At 37.0% G+C, this 19943-nt stretch overlaps 1 protein-coding gene across 2 annotated transcripts; it reads right to left on the bottom strand.

Annotated features, from left to right (window-relative positions):
- Positions 1-2254: 2254 nt before the first annotated feature.
- Positions 2255-17332, bottom strand: FAM98A (family with sequence similarity 98 member A). Of its 2 annotated transcripts, none has more exons than XM_060169346.1 (8): positions 17208-17332; positions 14133-14281; positions 11836-11970; positions 8176-8360; positions 7065-7145; positions 6400-6516; positions 4157-4324; positions 2255-4061 (listed from the first exon to the last, which is right to left on the bottom strand). In XM_060169346.1, exons 1-8 carry the CDS (start codon positions 17258-17260, stop codon positions 3396-3398), a joined length of 1554 nt encoding a protein of 517 aa, XP_060025329.1. In that variant the 5' UTR covers positions 17261-17332; the 3' UTR covers positions 2255-3395. The 2 variants fall into 2 exon arrangements, with proteins under 2 accessions (XP_060025329.1, XP_060025330.1); XM_060169347.1 differs by lacking the exon at positions 17208-17332 and adding an exon at positions 13867-13974 and having other exon boundaries at positions 14133-14258.
- Positions 17333-19943: the final 2611 nt, after the last annotated feature.

Here is a 19943-nt window from a genome sequence, read left to right as displayed (position 1 = left end):
TTTAACTCTATTCCAGTTGGACATGATGCAAAGGAAGAAATTTCTACCTCTACCCCTCTTGAAGTTCTTGTGGCTGGACTAATAATAAAATTAACATAAGACAGATTAACAGGAGAAAAAGAAATTAAGATTTCAATTTGTACACACTGAGGTTTCACAGAAATGGAACCTAGCCAAAGTAGGCAGCTTTTATACTTTTTAGACAAAATTAAAAAAAAAATTGTGAGGAATTAACAGGATAAAGAAACTTAGGATTTGGGCACTTAATTAGTGAAAACTCTAAAGAGTTTGGGCTTGGGGTAGTAAATTAAAGAAGTTACAAGGTTTGTTTATACAGACTCCTCAACCCGAATTCCCTATCTCCAGCAATAAGGGTGTCCTTCTATCTCCAGGTGCAGGGAGTGTACCTTTCACATGAGAGACTTACTTCTTGCTTTCAGTGAGAAGGAAAGGAGGGTCAGAGTGTCCCTCTTGCATTGGCCATTTCTTAAGTAACTTTAATTCAAAAATAGTCAGTATGCCATTGTGGTGTATTTTGGGGGTGGCCTGTCTGGAGCCCCAACAGACACTAGCTCAGCTTGGATCCAGAACAAGAAATGAAAATGATAGTGGCATACCTCTGATAATTTTCATAGAGACTGTTGACATCCTGTTCTAGTTACTGAGAGAGGAGGAAACAAAGCACTAACGAAAGGTACTGTCTCAGTCTATCTGTTTAAGAAATAATATTTTAAGAGTCCATATGTCAAAAATTCCCTCCTAAAAATTTTGTTTCTTGTTTCTCCAAGAAATTCCCACATTCCCTATGCCAGTAAGTCATTATTTTCCACAAGTTATGGAAACTTTCCAAACCTACCAAAGTTATGAATGTGTATAAAATCAACACTCTATGGGCTTCCCTGGTGGCGCAGTGGTTGAGAGTCCGCCTGCCGGTGCAGGGGACGCGGGTGCGTGCCCCGGTCCAGGAAGATCCCACATGCCGCAGAGTGGCTGGGCCCTTGAGCCATGGCCGCTGAGCCTGCGCACCTGGAGCCTGTGCTCCGCAACAGGAGAGGCCACAACAGTGAGAGGCCCGCATACCGCAAAAAAAAAAATCAACACTCTATACAAACCTAAGAAGTTTATTTTAGTATAACAAAACTAACCGGTGACTTGAAATATCCTCTTTCTAGAGAACTTAATATACGTCAAAGAAAAGAAACTAAAAGACAATTCTTTTACGGGTTTATAATGTGAAAAAAAAGTTCTCATTTGAAGCAGAAAATAAAGTGCATTGTGAAGAAATGTATATTTGTTTTCTTATACATGCTCATGTATGAAAAGTAATCACATGAAAATCACATATGAAAAGTAATTCACTAACCATAAAAATAAATCAAAATTATATGTGTCAAAAGAATGAAACATATTAAGTATATTGTGGAGTCTGAGGCTAGAAAACAGATTAAAGCAAATGCTAAGGTATGTGTTAAAACATTCTAAGATTATCATTTTAAGATATGAAAACTTGACAATTTTATTTCTAACAGAAAATTCCTATACATACTAAACACATTTAACAGCATAAAGCAAAGAGACGAATACTTAACAACTTTCAAGACAGAACTTAAAATCTTTAATGATAAGTAAAAGTATGTTAAATTGTCTTCAAGTTTGAACATTTTAGAATGGTAAATGCCAATCAAAAAATCTAATAAACAGGTAAAAGTAACAAAATGATCAAGGCTTTTTTTCAGCAATCAAAAGAATGTGTTTATCTCAACAGCAAACAGAATTATTTTTAATGGTAAGCCATGAGTTGATTCTTTACTCTAAAAAGCCCAATTTAGTAGGAAAAGGAAATACTATTTATTTTTACAAACATATATTTATATTTTCAATTCACTTCATTCAAAATGTCGCTCATTCTTAGGAAGAATGGAGAAACAAATAAATAAAAAAGCCCCCTAAAAGATCAGGGCCATTAATGGATCTTTGCCTAACACAACTGTGCAGCAACAGCTACACCTAGGGGCCAGGGATAAGTAGTGAAGTTTTCCAGCTATAAAGTTATAATAAAAGGTAAATTTGGAAATAGCTATTTTTCAACTTACTTAAGGTTCTAGAGTAAGGGTTATCTTTCACTACAAATTATGTTTCAAGGAAACACTTGAGAATCTTTGGGGAACAAAGGCCTTAGTTCAGAAGCTTGAAGCAAGCGTCCTGAATAATTCAGTTTAAAAAAGTGGCTAAAATAAAACTCAAACCAAAGAGAGAACATACAAATACTTTATTGCTCACCTTTCACACAAAGCACACCTCCAGCCATTTTCTTTCACAGCTTGACAATATTTACGTGTACAAAAACCCAGCAAGAAGCGTCATGTAGATTTCAGTAAAGGTGAGTGTCAAACATCAACGCAGCCAGGCTTTTGTTTTCTGCAGCAATAATAAAGGGCCTCCTGCTCTAAGCAAAAATCTGTCCTCTTACTTGGTAGTGCATTTTTTCCATTACAAAAAAAGTCTCCTGCCCAAAGCAAACTAACTTGTATTTGCTGAGCCAGTGGTATTAACTCGTGCATAAAACAAATTTCAGTTTGCTGTTTCTTCTAGCAGATTTCAAGTAAAAATAAGGTTGAAGGAGGAACTTGTTTTGAATGGATGCAGGTCAGTTTGAATTGCTATACTTAACTAAATGCCTACGTGTACTATAGGTTCACAACTTAGTTTGCTTTTATAATCTTTACGGATTTTGGCCGTGTTCAAGATTTTCAGAGTTGAGCATATGGTACAGTATTCCATCGAAAGGATAAGGCTACTGAATGTGCTATCTGCAGAAGAGCTCATTTAATAGGAACTGACCTTGAAGTTCTATCATGAAGCAAATGTTGCATAACCTCTCAGAATAAAAAGCCAATCAGGGCAGAACTGTGCTTGGAAAATAGGCATTAGAATACTTTAAGGAAAATACATATAAATGGATTGTTAATATGAGGAAGGTTTCCTAGCTGTAAATCTAAAAAAATCTAGGAGAATCCTCATTTTTCAAAACTGCATATTGAAAACATGAAAACTACTTACTCAAGTAATTTTGTTCAGAAAAATATGCATGTTCTGACTGTGGAATTAGTCTACTGGTCAATTAAAGGCCATTTTAATTACCTTTTAAGAAATTCTTCATACAAAGGAGAGATACTGTATGTGTTTCTCAAATAAACAGCATTATGTAAGTCCATTAAAAAAAAAACAAAACCCAAAACGAACAGTATTGTATGAAGACCTACAAATGCTTATGCCAAGCAGGAATCTGCCTGTCACCTGTGGTCTCACATTAACTCAAAAACAATGCTGGATTCAGGATTCTGAAACTAAGTTTCTATTACTTGAGCTCTAGCAAAATGTAAGGTTCTGTAGCCTCAACTAGTATAATGTCTGCCCTGTCCAAATCCAGAATGATTATACTGATAACCTCCATGCTGGAAGTGCTGTTCAAACTGTCCTCCCTGGTGATAATTCTGGCTCCCTCTTCCTCCCCAACCTCCTCCCTGGCCTGCGCGTCCACCACCTCGGCCTCCGCGACCACCTCTCCCTCCGCGACCACTGCCTCGATCACCATGATGCCCTCCATCTTGGTATCTACTGTCCTGCTGATATCCACCACCCTGGTATCCACTTCCTGTATATGTAGATGTTTGGAAGCCACCATAACCACCACCCTGGTAGCCACCACTGTGGCCACCGTGATAGCCACCCGGCTGGAAACCGGAATCTCGGTAACTACCATCTTGGTAGCCACCGCCCCCTCCACTCCCTCCGTCTGTCCAGCCTCCTTGATGCTTATTTCCTCTTCCTCCCCCTCGGCCACCGTGGTCGTAGCCACCACGTCCGCCCCTCCCCCCTCCTTGTTCGTGACCTCCTCGCCCTCCGTATGAGGCATGTTCATAACCACCTCTCCCTGCTCCGCGGCCTCCTGCTGGCTGCTGGGTGCCATCCTGCCTCTTCTGCCATGGTGGCATCTCCGGGGGTGGAGGTTCAATTTCATTGGGCCTACCTCCTCTGTCAGGAACCCTGCCCATCAACACCTATGGGATAAGAAAGACATTTAAAATTTTGAATTACTTTATTTTATAAACAGAAATAAATGTATCTGAAAGAAAGTTAAAGGTACTCTCATCACCTTATTGATGGCACAGGCAGTCTTTTCTCTTATAGAGCCACTGCTTGTCCTTAAAATCTTTGACAAGTCTTGTCTTGCGGCCAAAAGGTGGGCAACAGAAATAGTACTTTTAGGAGATAAGACTGAGCGTTTTGGCTGGTAAACCTTCGCTAATTTTTCTGTCTGACTCTGTGAAAGAAAGTGTTCAAAGACAAATGTCAATTTTCAAGATGACATAGAAACATTGATATTAAATAAGATTTCCAAAATGTCTGATGATAATATTTACTAGGCTCCAGATGACAGAAGTTACATACTCACCATTGCTCCTATCTAGTGAAGAACTAACTTAAGAGTACAGCTTAGATAAAGCCCTTTTACCCCCGTATCCCCAAGGAATGATGGGGGGAGGGGGATAGGGGGGTAAAGGGCTTCCCTTTTAAAAGGACTGTGGGACAAAAAGGTTCCCCATGCCATTGGTCTCAGATCAAACACCTTCATTTTATCTATTTAAATATAAGAATGGAAACCCATTTCAACAATTTTGCTTTAATTTTCTCATCTGCTTACTATGAGATAAAAAAAGTTACCCGTGACTAATTTGAACTAATTATGTTAACATCATACATATTTCTTGCAAAAGTGATCTCCCCATGTAATACTTTCCTCTATTATAAATAATAATTAAGAAAAAGAGTCTACTTTAACCATTTAGTAGAAGTACATTTAATGCATGTGTAACATAAGACCACAAAAGATGAATGAACAAAGGATATAAAGAGCAAGTTAGGGCTTTCCTGGTGGCACAGTGGTTAAGAATCTGCCTGCTAATGCAGGGAACACGGGCTCGAGCCCTGGTCTCGGAAGATCCCACATGCACGGAGCAACTAAGCCTGTGCGCCACAACTACTGAGCCTGCGCTCTAGAGCCCACGAGCCACAACTCCTGAGCCCGCGTGCCTACAGACCACGCTCTGCAACAAGAGAAGCCACCGCAATGAGAAGCCCCTGCACTGAAACGCAGAGTAGCCCCCGCTTTGCCGCAACTAGAGAAAAGCCCGCGCGCAGCAACAAAGACCCAACACAGCCAAAAACAAATAAATAAATAAATTTATTAAAAAACAAACAAATAAAACCCCAGAACTGTAGTGTTAATGCCTTGGGTCAATGCACACCCATCAATCATTACATGCTTTTCTAGCTGAGAGTTGCAGGTTTTTGTTTTTGAAGTATATGTATTATGCCGAGAGTAAAATGATTGTTTTTATCAAAGACAACTTTAAGAAAGTATTGGTATTTTCTCAACAGTCCCAGAAGAGAACAGTTTATTCCTCATGTTACTACTGACTCACTGTGAGATCTTAGGCAAAACCTTCCATGTACCTGGCTCTCCATGTTTTTAGTTGCAAAATAAGGGGCGTTAAGACTGATCTCTAAAACCCCTTTCCAACACTAAGATACTGTTAACTCAATAAATATCTACCCCATCAATTTAGCAGCTAAATAGGATTATGCTATGCTTTAAAGATTTTAGGTGAAACTAATGTATTAGGAAGATAATTGGAGAACTAAACTAAAGAAAAACATTTTCTCAATTAAAATTCAGAGAAAAATCTACTTTTAAAAATGAATGCACTATTAAGGGAACATCAAATACTAACATATTTGGACCAATCTCCACATAAATTCAATAATTGGTTCCATTTCAGGGTTCTAAGAAGGTCAAATTAATCAACTGCACCTATTAATTAACACTGATAAAATAGTAGATATTTAATAAATACCTGTTGAATGACCAAGACAACAGATTATCTTATTGAAGCTGAAATAAAACAAAGTCTTACCAGATTCTCCAATTCCCTATAAATGGATCATAATATTTGGTCCTCCAAAACAGTATTTCTAATTTAATTAATTTATTTAATTAGCAAGTTAAATTGCTAGCTTAAAGTACAATAAACAAATAATTGTAAAATTTATTATTTTTAGTAATTTTCAGATACTCTCCTTTTCTCTCACAAATGGGAACTCCCAGTAGGGTTTATAACATATAGCTTTGTTGGAAAATATTAAAAAATTGAAAAATAAATGTTTTTATTATTGCTGAATGGCTGAAAGAATTGCTACTCAGTAACTCACTAAAGAAAAACTCCTATGTGTGTCTCCTATGTATTTCTCTTATAGTCTCCACTGTATCTAAACTGGGCTAGGAATGTTTAAGGATCATGTCTATAAATACTTTGCTCTTTTAAGTGATATGTGTACCTTAGCTCTGTCAGACCAGCCAAAAGACTGGACAGTGACATCCAAACGTTTTATTAGCAGCTTTCTCCGAACTTCATATTCATTGGCTACGGCTTGGTTAATTGCTTCTATCTTTTCCTGAAACAAAATTAAAAAGACCAGTTAGAATTTAAATCTGCTTGACCCCCTATTCCAAACGGGCAGAAACTGTATCTGTTTTATTCACAACTGAATCCTCAGCACTCAGCACAAAATGAATTAGGTTATTTAATAAATAGAATAAGAAGTTATAATAAGCTAATGAAATGATAGCCTGTCTCAAAACATAATAAAGAATAATGTAAAGTACACAATTCTCATTTAGTTTTCCTATAATTCACTGTGTGAAGCTCAGCCCAGTGAAGTTTTTGGCTTGAAGGCAACCCATTTGGCAATTAGAAACATGCATCATACTGAACTTCAATTTATTCAGCTGTGTGAAATATTTACAAATTATGAAAGAAGCGCTTCTAATCTTACATAAATAAAATTATTTTGGATAAATCTTAAGATTAACAAAAATGATTCTAAGGATGTCCACCTAGGAAACTACATATTAGAAAATACAACTTCAAAAACACAAACATAAATATCCTGAGATAGGTAGATGGCTCCTTACAAAGTTTACTCAGATGATTACTACTCACCCAGTGGGCTGGTCCCATTGGCTTCTTCAATAAAGGCTTTCCCACATGATTAGGTGGAACTTTTGCTAATGTTTCCTTTAACTGACACAAAAACATAAATGAATGAATAAACAAATCTAAAAGTAAAACACATCCTCCTCATCTTCCCAATTCCCATCATATCTTGCCATCAAAAGAAGATTCCTGACAGAGGCAAAGGTGGAGGATGTTTTGAAATGTACAAGACCCACACGATAAAGACACTCACTTGACCCACTCCTCACGTGTCTATGGAAGCATGAGTCCTTCACTGCACCTAGAACAGTGCCTGACAACAGTGGGCATTCAATGTGTATTTGCTGAATGAATGAATGAACACACAGAAAAATATGGCCTATGGATACACTGCTGCTCCCCTGTAGAGTTCAGCCAAATTTGTGCATCATGGCATCCATCTACCCCACAATGCAAATGTACCAATTCTTAGAGTCCAGCAGATATGCATATAGAGAATAACTCCGCTATAACAAATATCATTCTCTTCTGTTCACTGATTTTTAATTAAAATTGCTTGTTCCTAATCAATTATATAAAAACTCTTAACTGTTGATAACATGTGGTATAAAATAATTCTGACTTATTTTCACATACTAGATTATATTAGCAGTCAACATATCTAGTTTGCCAGTTGAAACATGTAAGGCTCGAAGTGACTGGATTAAAATCCCAAAATATTTACATCCTTTTCTGTCCAGTCAATGGGGAGAATGGTGGTAACATTTAATGATAAGGACCTTAAAATTAATTGCATCAAAGTTCAATGATAAAATAACTTTTAAATGGATGCAAGTCCTAATACTTTTTACATTATTTCTAGCTTATTTCAGTTTATAAATCAAAGTGCAAAGTTTCCTTTTTGAAAAAGAAACATGCTAATATGTTAAAAAAAGAAAACAGTAAAATACCAATTTCTCTTGAAGGTATCTAGGACTTAAAACCCCAAACTTATTTAGTAACAATTACTTAATAATATGCACATTAGGTTCCCATTAAGAGAAATTAACTTGCTTCATTTCAAACAACTGTAGGACTATGCCTTTAATACACTACAATCTGGTACTAAAGGTCTTACTTTTTTTTCAATCCCGCTGAAGAATTGGAACATAGTTATATTGGCTGGAGGTTTGGACATTCCTAGAGCAATACATATGCCTTTCAACTCTTGAAAGACCTCACTACCGCCTCCTTCTTGAGCTTTTTTTGGAAGAGTATTCACACAGAGCATTCTGGCAGCTTCTAGTTCTGAGATGAGGTATGCTGAAGTAAACAAAATAAGATTTCAAAATGAGATACAGCTACAATTAATAGTCATAAGTCTGGAGTCACAACTCTATAGACCTAATGATATGTAACTTTTAAAGCTGCAAGAATGGATAAAAACAAGAAAGGAAAACCATTTTTACCTGCAAATGACGTAACATATAAACTGGTTCTGTAATTCAGTATTTAACCGATATATGTTTAAAGCCTGATTTAAAAGCAAGCAATTCTTCTTTGAAATCAAAGGATCAAGGTAGATCACATCTTAAAATGTGGATTCTTGCATTTCACTATTAAGGAACCTCCAGAACAGGGGCTGGCATCTGTTAACAAATTTGCAAAAGGTGGCAGGCGGCCAATTTTTAGCAACAGTTAAAAAGTTATTATTATTTTTTTACTTCTCACAACTGATACACACCAGTGATGCAACTATCCTGCCCTCTTACCTTCCAAAACTCAGGTAGTCTGTTTAAGACCAGAGTGAAAGAACATTTTTTAGTAGTCAAAGCTTCACTTACAAGAGAAGGGGGAAAGGACTAAATTTCCAAACATTCCTTTTTCATGGTCTCCAGTAGCCTAAGGTCACCCTCCAGCTGTTCACAGAAAACCCTCTTCCATCTATATTCTTCTCAATATTCCCTTTCCTCCTATGTTCCTCATTCTCACCCCCGCCCCTGGGGAAAAAAAAAAACAAACCCAAAACTTTCTCATCATTTCTGGACAGAGTCCTTTTGTATCAATATCATCACCTTGTGTGTTGATTTCAGGCAGGTATTCTGAGGGCTGCAATCTGCTTCAGGTAATTCAGTTGAAGGTATAAATATTCAATCTTATTACTTTAACCTTCCCAAGGACATTTAACTTGTTATAAAAGATGTTTAATAATCATTTGGATCTCAGGATTTCAGGTTATGTGACAAAGTGAGAACCTTCTGACAATGTTAGGAAGATAGTTTTGGAAAAAGACATTTTCTGGGCTCTTAAGCCCTATTATAAGTATAAAAGAATGATCAGCTTGAATATCTCTTTTCCTACACCCAAGGTGTAATGTGAGAAGTACAGGGGTCATAATTTTGGCAGATTATTTCTGAAAAGCTGCCAAATCTTATTCTAGAATAAACACAGCTACATTTCTGGAAAGGTCTTCTAAATGGGTTTGATAAAATCTTAACATGTTCCATATAAGCAAACTGTATGAGTTAAAAGATCGAAACAGTAAAACCCCAATGTCATGAAAATAATCATGTTTTTGGAAATAAGGTTTTATTGGAACACTGCCACACTGATTCATTTACATATCATCTATGGCCGCTTACATGCTACAACAGCAGGGTTAAGTAGCTGTGACAGAAACCTTATGGCCCACGAAGCTGAAAATATTTACTATCTGGCCATTTAAGAAAAAGTTTGCCAACCCTTGCTCTAGAAAATCATATATTATATGATTTAATAAACTGGTCTCTAAATTTGGAACAACATAGCTCAGTCATTCACAAAATTAGTTTACCAACACAATTACCATTGAAAAACATTAACTGTAACTGATGTGTTCAAAGTACCAGGAAAGGCACTATAAGTATTATACATAACAAACAAAAAAGATCTCTACAGACAATCTAGTTAGGAATAAAGAATATATGCATCAAAGACATCTGACTAATCATACCTAAGGGAAATATCCTAACAACCGCAAAGGCCAATGAACAGTTCTTAACCTGATATATGAGAGTTTTTCAGACACTACGGACTATTAGAGAATAGACTATTCTATTTTACTAACAATTCTAATGAGGTTGGTTTATTTTCCCCCTCAGAATGCAATGTATTAAAAGATTCAAATCAGTAAGGTAAGGGTGCTGGAAGAAGCAAGTAAAATTATAGCATCGAGATGTGACAACTGATGCTTGGAAAGATGAGAAATATTTATACAGCGCGAAAAGAGAATGAGTATATGTACATAAATGCATACTAGCATGAGAGAGAATACAAACTAGGGAATATTTTCAAAAGAAAGAGCAGAAGCAAAGATAAAGAGGAGGAAGGGAGCAGTGTGTATGTATGTACAAAGAATTCGAAGAGCAGAGTAACCTTTTGTTGATTTAGTCATGTAGTTGAGGAGCAAATTGTTGTATATTCTTGAAAAGCTTCTGAGGGGTGATAGCACATTAAAATACAATTATGACCCTGAGTCCAAAATAATAATGTTGAGGACACTCGCTTAAGAAACAGGAAAGAGTTAAAGGCATTTTTATAAATATTTATATTCCAAGTGGTTTTTATAAGTACCAGTACCAAAAAGGCCAAACTCTGAGCTCTTTGGAAGAATTACGTATTCAGGGTCATTACTGAGCTTTCCACACAGCTGTTGTCTTCCTATGTAAGATAACATATTCTAAGTGCCAAATATCAGGTATTGGAAAGGAAAAGCAGTGCTACAAAGGAAGATTCAGTGAGTATACTGTGGCTGAGCCAGTTATTGAAATTATACAATTTGAAGCATAATGAATGCATGCATAAGAACTATATGCAGCAATATCAATATCTAAAGCAATAACTAACGTTTTGTGTCTATCCCCTGCCCCCATACCCACCCAGTAACAATCATTTGACGAAGGGGAAAATAAGAAAGTGATTTTGGAATACCTTAGTTCCTAAGTATAATGGCTGTGAACACACTTTTTTTTTTTTTGACTGAACCTTCAAAATTGGAGTTGCATCATTTTTCAGAAGCCAAAGTTCAGTTGTATCAGTTAACCAAAGTTTACTCTAAGCGCATCTCAGAATGTGACAAAAATTCTGAGTTTAAGACTACTGGTGGTGTTTATTGGAGAGTTTATATAAGGCAATAAAATTTGTGAGTCTACTTATTGTTTCTCAGGGTGAAGAGAGAAATAGTAGTTAGTATATTTAAAAAACATGGAAGGAGAGAATTTTTCATAAAAATTTACTTCCCAGAATGATCAGTAGTACAGGAACAATCCAAATAGTATTCCAGAAATGCTTACATTGTAATTTGACATCTTTACAAACAAAACCAAAATCCCCAATTACCCAGCCACAAAGAAATATCAACAAAATACTTTAAATAATTACATTTACCATTTACTGCACCTAGAATGGTTACTGTCCTCAAATAAATTAATTTAAAAAAATCTTCATTATTCCCACAGTATCTTCCTAGTTTATTTTAAAATGTGTTTCTAGTCTAGAACACTGAGGTGTGGTGATCACACACTTGTATAACCCTCCAGCACTACCTTTGGTCATGTTAGGTGAAGCACAGCAGGCTGAGCACCACACCAAATTTAAACCATAAAAGAGTAGCAATTACAAAACAACACTGCTACCAGCGCATGGACCCATCATTAGCTTCTTAGTTAGAAATTTAACAAAGTTTTCTTTACACCCATTTATTAGCCATGGAAAACATAAATAAAAAATAATGACTACATTCTAGTAGCCATGAACTTACTGAGCAAAAGGAGGCAGTTCTTCTGAATGAGAAGGCGCTTGGTCACATCCCCAGATGTCAGTGAAAGATATGGACAGTTCATCTCCCCTAGTAGCCCACTCACCTCAAGCTGGAATTCTTCAGCTTCACTTGGGCCTTTTAAGAATTAAAATAATCTTATTTAATAAAAATTATTGTTTTCCCCATTGGCATAGTAATTATATATAAATTGAAAATTTTAATAGTATTTTCCTAATACAAGTTCCTGTCTCTTCTAATTCATCCTTTCTCACACCACTGCCAATTTGCTTTCTTAAACAGTTTTCATTAGGTTATTGCCTTGTTTGAGAACCTTTCATGGCTTCCTAATTTCTACCTCATCCAATCTAATTTTTTCTGTTTGCCTTTAAAGATTCTTCATAGCCTCTCTGCTTGCCCTTCCCAGTATATTGTTAGGAGTAGTTCCTACTACATGTATATAGTAGTTACCTACAACCTCCACAAACATTCCCTCTATTTGTGCCAGGCCAGTCTCCTCACTGTCCCAGGAATGGTCAGTCTCATTTCTACTTGCGTGCCTTCACTTAAGTGACTCCTGGTGATTGATATGCCCTCTACTCTCTCCTGCTCTATCAAACCTCACCTATCCATCAAAGCCCAGTGGTCTTGCTCCTTGATGAAACCTTCCCCAGGGCCTGCTACACTCACTGATTTCCTTCCCCTGTGAACCACAAAGTGAAGTATTTAACTACTGTTCTAATCTCCAGTTGTTTCAGTTGTGCCTAAAATTCCCAGTTAGACTATATTTGAAGATGGCGAACATGATTCGTGTTTCTGTTTTCTCATAACGTGTCAAGTATAGCGTTTACTGGGTGAACCAAGGAAAAGCAATGCTCGTTCTTCTTTACTATTTTGATAGTTCTCTAACCAATATCACAAGGGGGTAAAATTTAACTAACAAACTTTGAGAGTCACTTGATTTGAGTCCATTTTCTCACCTATAAAATGGGAAGAATGTATTATCAATGTTTTGCAAACTGTGTTCCGTGAACTTCAGTTCCAAAGAACTCCGTTAGAGGCAGCCGGGGAGGAGAGAGCTGTGTTCAAACTAGTCCCTCTCAACTTCAACTAAAACAGCCACACTTTTTACCTGTTTTATATTGACTTATATAAGATGTTTTCATTTGAAAAACAGGGCTCCTGGTTATAAACAGTTAACACCGTATAGGTGTTTTCAAGGGCACCTACAATCTCTGAAATGTTAGGTCAAGAGGCAGCGTGAAGAACACTGGCTCCCAAACTTGACTGCTGGGGACTGAAGCACTTACTGGTTGTGTGACCTCAGGCAATGTACTTAACCTTTGTGTTTCCTTGTTTAACGTATAAAAGAGTAATAAAGGCTGCCTGGTAGGGTTGCCCTGAGGTTTAAATGAGTTAACACTAGTAAAGTGCTTAGAATATGGCTAGTGCTCAGTAAGTATAAGCTGCTGCTACTACTGTTACACTATACTCTCCTTAATAATTAGAATTGGATGCCACTGATGTATACACATTAAATATACTAAATATGCAAGAGTGAGCTCTTCGAAATGGGATTCTGTGGGGGAAAAAAATGGGATTATGTGTATAGTTCTCCATAAGGGTGGATTAGCAGGTGGGCATTTTTCTTTATCTCCTGTTATGGATTTACCTATGATAGGAGGGAACCAGGTTGTGGAGTATCAGATTCCAAGCTTTTGCCTCTTTCTCAGCATCAAAACTAGCGCTCAAGCAGTTAACAAAATTGGCAAATGTAAAACAGCTCTCAACACCATAAATCTGATGGTGCTGGATCTAGTTTTGATGCATCTAGTGATACATTCCTATGACACGGAAAGCTTCTTAATAAAGTATTCTTTCTCCCTATGTATAACAGAATTAGAATGCATTTACTTTACATGCTATATGTACTGGAATTTGGTAGTCCTCAGAGAAAAACACCCCAATTTCTAGTTCTAGCCACCAATTTAAGATCTCACAACTTTTTACAAAGAATGAAAAGTTCATATATACTTGTCTCCATTTTTCTGTGTCTCAGTAATAGGGTCTTTTCAACTTCCACAAATTTTTAACAGTTGTATGACTACATTCCAGTTTTTCAACTTCAGAATCACCTTATCTCTAAAAACAATGGAGGAGAAAAAAGCATTTGGTTTCTTTATAAAATTTTTTTTACATTTACAAAGAACTTGAAATTTCAGCTGTAATACTGATAATGTTCACTTGACAATACAAACTTTATTTTTACATTTTGCACCTAAAACTGAATGTTTACTTACTGTTAGTTGCTTGTACATTTTCGTCTAGTTTACAGAGCACTCTTAATTCAGACACCAACCAAGCACAGAGTTTGGTAAACTCAGGGGAACTGGCTCCAGCAGAGACTGCCTGAGACAGAGCGCCATCTTCTAACAATGGACCCTTGTAACTGGTGAGTAAGAAATTATACTTCAGAAGAATATAAAATCACATCTAATACATTACAATGTATTTACATTTTTATTTGTATAATTAAGCAATGGTTTAACAAAGATAAATTACAATGACCAGTCTCTAAACTTGCAAATATAAATAAACTAAACCATTAGAAAAAACAAGCTAATCCCCTCAAAATATGTGAATATTGAATAGAATCACATGTACTAAATTATGTCAACCTCTGTACATTTACTGAGAGCTCTTATGTACAAAGGTTTACTTCTTACTTTAATTGAATTAGTATTAAAACTAGATTATAAGTGATAACTAGTTATACTATAGTTTACTATTTCAGAAATAAAACTTAGGTTATATTTTCTAGAAATTTTTCCAGAAATTAATTAGATTTGGTTTTTAATGATTTTCTTTAAAAGCAAAAGCTTTCCAATTATTCATTTATTTCCTCCTTCTATATTTAATGATAGTTAAGATTAGTAAGACTTACTAGTACCAGAGAAATGTGAAGATTAATTTAATAATTGCTGGTGAGTTGATGTTTGGGTGAACTGGTGCAACTGAATCCCAATTCTTTGTAAGTGATTCAAATGTAATTTAAAAAATTATTAAATGTTCAAACATTCATTAAAGACAATAGTAACAATGAACCTCAATCTAGAAAGTAGCTAGAATTAAAGATTTTATCATTCTCAAGATAATTTTAAAATACATATTCTTCAGGTTATTTTATCTTCTTTAAAATGTAATATTGATAAAAGCACTTATTAAATATGATACATTATATGCTTAAGATAATTTGATATTTAGAGGTATAGAGATGTTAGAGAAATGATAACAGTCAATCCTTCTAAAATATAATTATATGTTTATATATTTAATGGGACAGAAAAAATCTCACACAAAAAATGAGATTATATATAGCCTGGCATCTAGATTCAAAACCACATATTATTAGACAGTGAAATAAAAAAACTAGGCCTAGAAATTTCTCCTTGTGTTACACATTTAAACTTTATTAATATATTCTACAAGTAATTACTGAATTCCTACTGTGTACCAGGTTAAAAATGAATGGTCTTTTATTTCTAATATTTCACAGTAAATCCTTGAAAAGTACACGTCATTCAATTAAGGCTAAATTTTAATGACTGAATGCCACCAAACTAGGCAGTTATGGGTTAAAATGTATAGTCAAGTTTTCAGACTATCCATGGTTTACATTACAACCCATCTCCATGATTTATTTAACTAGAGTTATTATAGTAACAATGACTTTTATAGTACCCAAAAGAAGAAAAACATAGTTAACAGAGGATAAAAGAATGGGAAGAAATGGCATCCATCACCAATTGTTAAGGGACCTCTATCCATGCAGAATGACTACATTTAAATACAGTTTACCTCCATCCTCTCTACTCCTCCTTCAAGATTAATCTTAAGTGTCACTTCTTCTAGGAAGCTTAGGACTTGTTTCCTTTCTCAGTTTTCCTTCCCCATTTCCTGTCCTTTTCCTGGCCCTCCTCAGTTCTCCTCACAGCATATTTTCACAGTGTGAACTTCTCTTCTACCTCACTCTATACCCTTAAGTGCTCAGATCAACACTGTCAACAGAAAAAGTGTTCATCAAAAATGTTTACTGAATGGTTTCATGTATGAAATTTAGGAATTTAGTCTGAGAGGTCCACCAAAAAAGACACCATTTTGCTGAATGTGACTTTTACTTAGGCTCTCATCAAAGAAATAAGCCGCCTAAAGTCCAGAATCGTCATGACAATTCAGAGCAAGTTCCAAAGAAAAGAACAATGATAATTCATGTTGACAAAAAAAGATGATAAGCACTACCATTTCCTTTCATAAAAATCTGTTCCAGGACAAGTTACTTAAATGGGCAGATTTTGGGAACCCAAGGTATCCTTTCCTGAAGAAGAAAGGTTTCCCCCAAAGGTTTCCATGGCATGGAAGAACCTCGGGGAAGGTTTTGATAAGGGACTTGTTACTTTATAAATATGGTTACCTAAATCTGTTTTTCTTTTCTTTCTTTCTTTTTTTTTTGATACCGTACCTGTAGGCAAATATATAATCATACAGTTTCTTTCTGGAACCACATTTAGCCCAAGAAATTCTAAGTTCTCAAGTTTTAACAGCGTACACTGATCTGGGTGACCCAGTGAGATAAGAATCCCTATTTCCAGCTTCTAGATACTGATAAATTATGGTTGAGTTAACTGTCACGAGGAGAGACAAAATGCACAACAAATATGCAGAGACTTGGTGGGTGAAGATGCCCCTAAGGGTAAGGGCTAACGGTGGCTCAATGAAGGAGTGTCAGAGTCAAGGGAAACTGCCAGTGGTTCCCAGGAAGGTGGTGACAGGTTAGGTGCACAAGTGAGCTAGCGGGTGGAACGTATGCAGCGCACGGACTTGTGGCTGAGGGCAGCCTGGGCACATGAATACATGACTGGGCAAACCAGATTTTTTTGAGAGTAGGGGGGTGGGGTAGGAGTAGGGGCTCAAAACAGGAGCAGGAAGTTTGCAGAACAAGTAGGAAAACAGATAATCAACTTTGGCAACCTCCAGACTGAGGGAGTAGGGCAGGAGAATGAGGCGCAAGGAGAGGAGCTCGGGGAGCGTGGTGGCGAGAACCAAAACCCAGACAATGACACGCATGACTGACAAACGCCGCGGGTAACTCGGCTGCAGGAAGCACAGGGGAGGCCTAGGGTGTCGCAGCTGGAGGGCCCCGACCCGGCAGGGCAGGCAGTGGACGTGGCATTGGGGTCCCGGAGCTACAGGGAGGCGACAGTCAGGAGCCACGGGGTGCGGCGTGAAGAGGCAGGTGTCTCTGACTGGGGCGGAGGAGGAGTTCCCGGGGCGCCGGTAGCGTGAGGTTTGGGAGACCCGTGCCCAGGCAGTCTTACCCGAGATCTTCCAACGACTCCAAGATGTCAGTCTCCATGAGGTCACACTCCATGCTACTGTGGTATTCAAATTTCCGAGTCGTCAGGCTCCCCTCTTCGCCGGTAACTCGTAAACTCGCGCATGCGCTGCCGCCCCGGAACTTCCAAATCGACAGCGGGCGCCTCAGCCGCTGCACTGCGCATGTCTGGAGCGTGCGCAAGAAACTTGGTTCCGCCTGCCGTCCCGCCCCGGCCGGCTAATGGGTGGCCCGGAGACACCGTTTGCACATGCGTATTACTGAATAGTGAAGCTAGCGGCCCCAAGAAGGGCAGGAGGACTGGCTGCGTGGCAGCTGGGCGTGGGGACTAGGCGAGTTGGGGAATGCTCTAACTTCTCCTAATTGGGTGTACGCATGTGCGAATCTTGGGGCGAGGCGGGCGGGGTAGGATCGTCGTGGGTGGGGAGGGTCGTAAGACTTGTGTGGGTGCTGGCTGTGAGTCTTGGGAGCTCAGTCACCCTGTGGGTGTCTGCAGCCTGCTGGCATGTTCTACCTTTAGCTGTGGGTTATGGAGAAAGGGGAAATTCGTGCTCTCCGGTCTAATTCTTTAGCACAGGGGTAGACGGGCCAAATGCGGAAAATGGCCGATAACATGCCATTGTATTTACTTGTGGCTGTAGTAGCTGTATTTCAGGGTTAGGGAGGAGTCAACTTTCCCTTGACACGAATGTACTCATGAAGTTGTTTCATTCCTTCCCTTTACATTCTTTACTTTGCACCTTAAGCCCTTCCCAGACACTAAGCATCTTATTTTAAAGGGGGAACGGAGGTTAGAGGAGGTTTTCACTCCGTATCAATCTCAAATAGAATAGATTTAAATTCACGCAGTTTAAAGAGTAAATAAATTTTTGTTGTACCGTTGTTGATTTGGCAATATTTGGCAGGGTGTGACACTTGGTTCACGATGGGTTGTGGTTTCTTTGCAGTCACTGGCTGGGTATGTGCTTAGAAATTATTGAAAAAATGAGAAAATTTGTTTTCAAAGTGATGGCATATTTAGAAAATTATATTTAACTATAAATTGGTATACGCTGCACTATGTAGGCATTTTTTTAAAGAGTTTTCACATTGATACCAGTAGATTTAATTTTGTAGTTCTCATTTTCGTGTCTAATGGATAAATGCTCCCTATCCTTAATAGTACCTTTTAAAATTCCTTATTTTGCGCCATCTGGAGTGGGGGGAAGGAATTAATATTTATTATGTACCTAGTGTGTGCTTGACATAGTATTACTTCCTTGATCGACATTATTTTATGCAAGCACCATAAGGCTATGTAAGTATTACTCCCGTTTTGCAGATGAGGACACTAAGGGCTCAGTGGCTTAATGGTCTGTAAAAATGGTAAGGCCAATAAGGACCTGGCTCTTGACACTGAGGTATCTCTAAATCCATATTTCTTCTTATCTGACTAGTCAAATAAGGATTTATAAGCAGGATATGAAAAGATAGGAATATCTAGCTAGTTGAATAAACAACTTAATTCAACTTATGTATGCTTGTATATCTTGTGTATAATTACCTTACAATAAAAATGGAATAATTATTCTCATAGGGTTGTTGAAGGTGCTAAACAAAAAGTAATTCTTAGTGCAAAATCAATTTGGGGGGGGAGTTTTCATTCTTGACTCATATTTCATTGTAAGTTATAACATAGTATTTGTGAGTGAACAAATGATGACTCCCCTAAATATATTATTCTTCTCTACCTAATGCAGATTGTTAGAGTAAATGGAGTGTAGCCAACACAAAGTTTTTTTTATTATTTAAAATAATTCTATAAAGGACTACTGCAATGAAATCAATGCTTTTAAAAGTAAATATTGCCATCATTTCTATAGGATCTACTAGGAATCATTTGCATTTTGTTTTGAAAAATTTTTTTTTTTTTGTATTGTAACCTGGATATCTAAAGACCTTATTCAAGCTGAATTATATGAAAAAAACTCTGATCTGGGAGTTAGGAACCCTGGTTTTTGCCTCAGTTCAATATAAGAAAGAGTTTTCTAACACTTAGAGTTGTCTAAAGTCCATCAGATTATCTTTGAGAGATGAGTTTTCTGTTTAGAAGGTGTTCAACTAGAAATAATGAATAATCTTAGTTTACAGTCCAGACTTTCCAAATATTCTTGTAAAGAGTAAAGAGAAAACGTTTTATACTTGTGAAAAAAATGTAATTGAGAAAATTGAAATGAAAATGACTTTAGTTTTCAGAGGAACATCTTTTTATGTCATAACCTTAAAGAGGATTATAGGCAAAGTTTTGAATTATGTAGTAGTTAAATTTTTATGCAGCTGAGATTCTTAAGAAAGTTACTTCTAAAATTCATAGAAGGGTAATTTTTATAATGGCAAGTAAGTTGGTACAAACTTGAATATAAGATTTGTCATTTGTCATAGAATGGTTTCTCAAAGTTGATTAAACAGGCACCTAAAATAAATAATTTTTTCCTCAATTAAAAGTCTGAAAAAATATATAGGGACTTCCCTGGTGGCGCAGTGGTTAAGACTCCATGCTCCCAATGCAGGGGGCCCGGGTTCGATCCCTGGTCAGGGAACTAGATCCCACATGCATGCAGCAACTAAGAGTTCGCATGCCACAACTAAGGAGCCTGCAACTAAGACTGAGTGCAACCAAAATAAATAATAAAATAAATAAATAAATATTTTAAAAAATATATATATATAGCACTTTCCA

Source organism: Lagenorhynchus albirostris, chromosome 13 (assembly GCF_949774975.1).
Source record: "Lagenorhynchus albirostris chromosome 13, mLagAlb1.1, whole genome shotgun sequence".
NCBI classification, from domain to species: Eukaryota; Metazoa; Chordata; class Mammalia; order Artiodactyla; family Delphinidae; genus Lagenorhynchus; species Lagenorhynchus albirostris.
The sequence above is the reverse complement of the archived record's forward strand: the minus strand, read 5'-3'. Positions and strand labels throughout refer to the sequence as shown.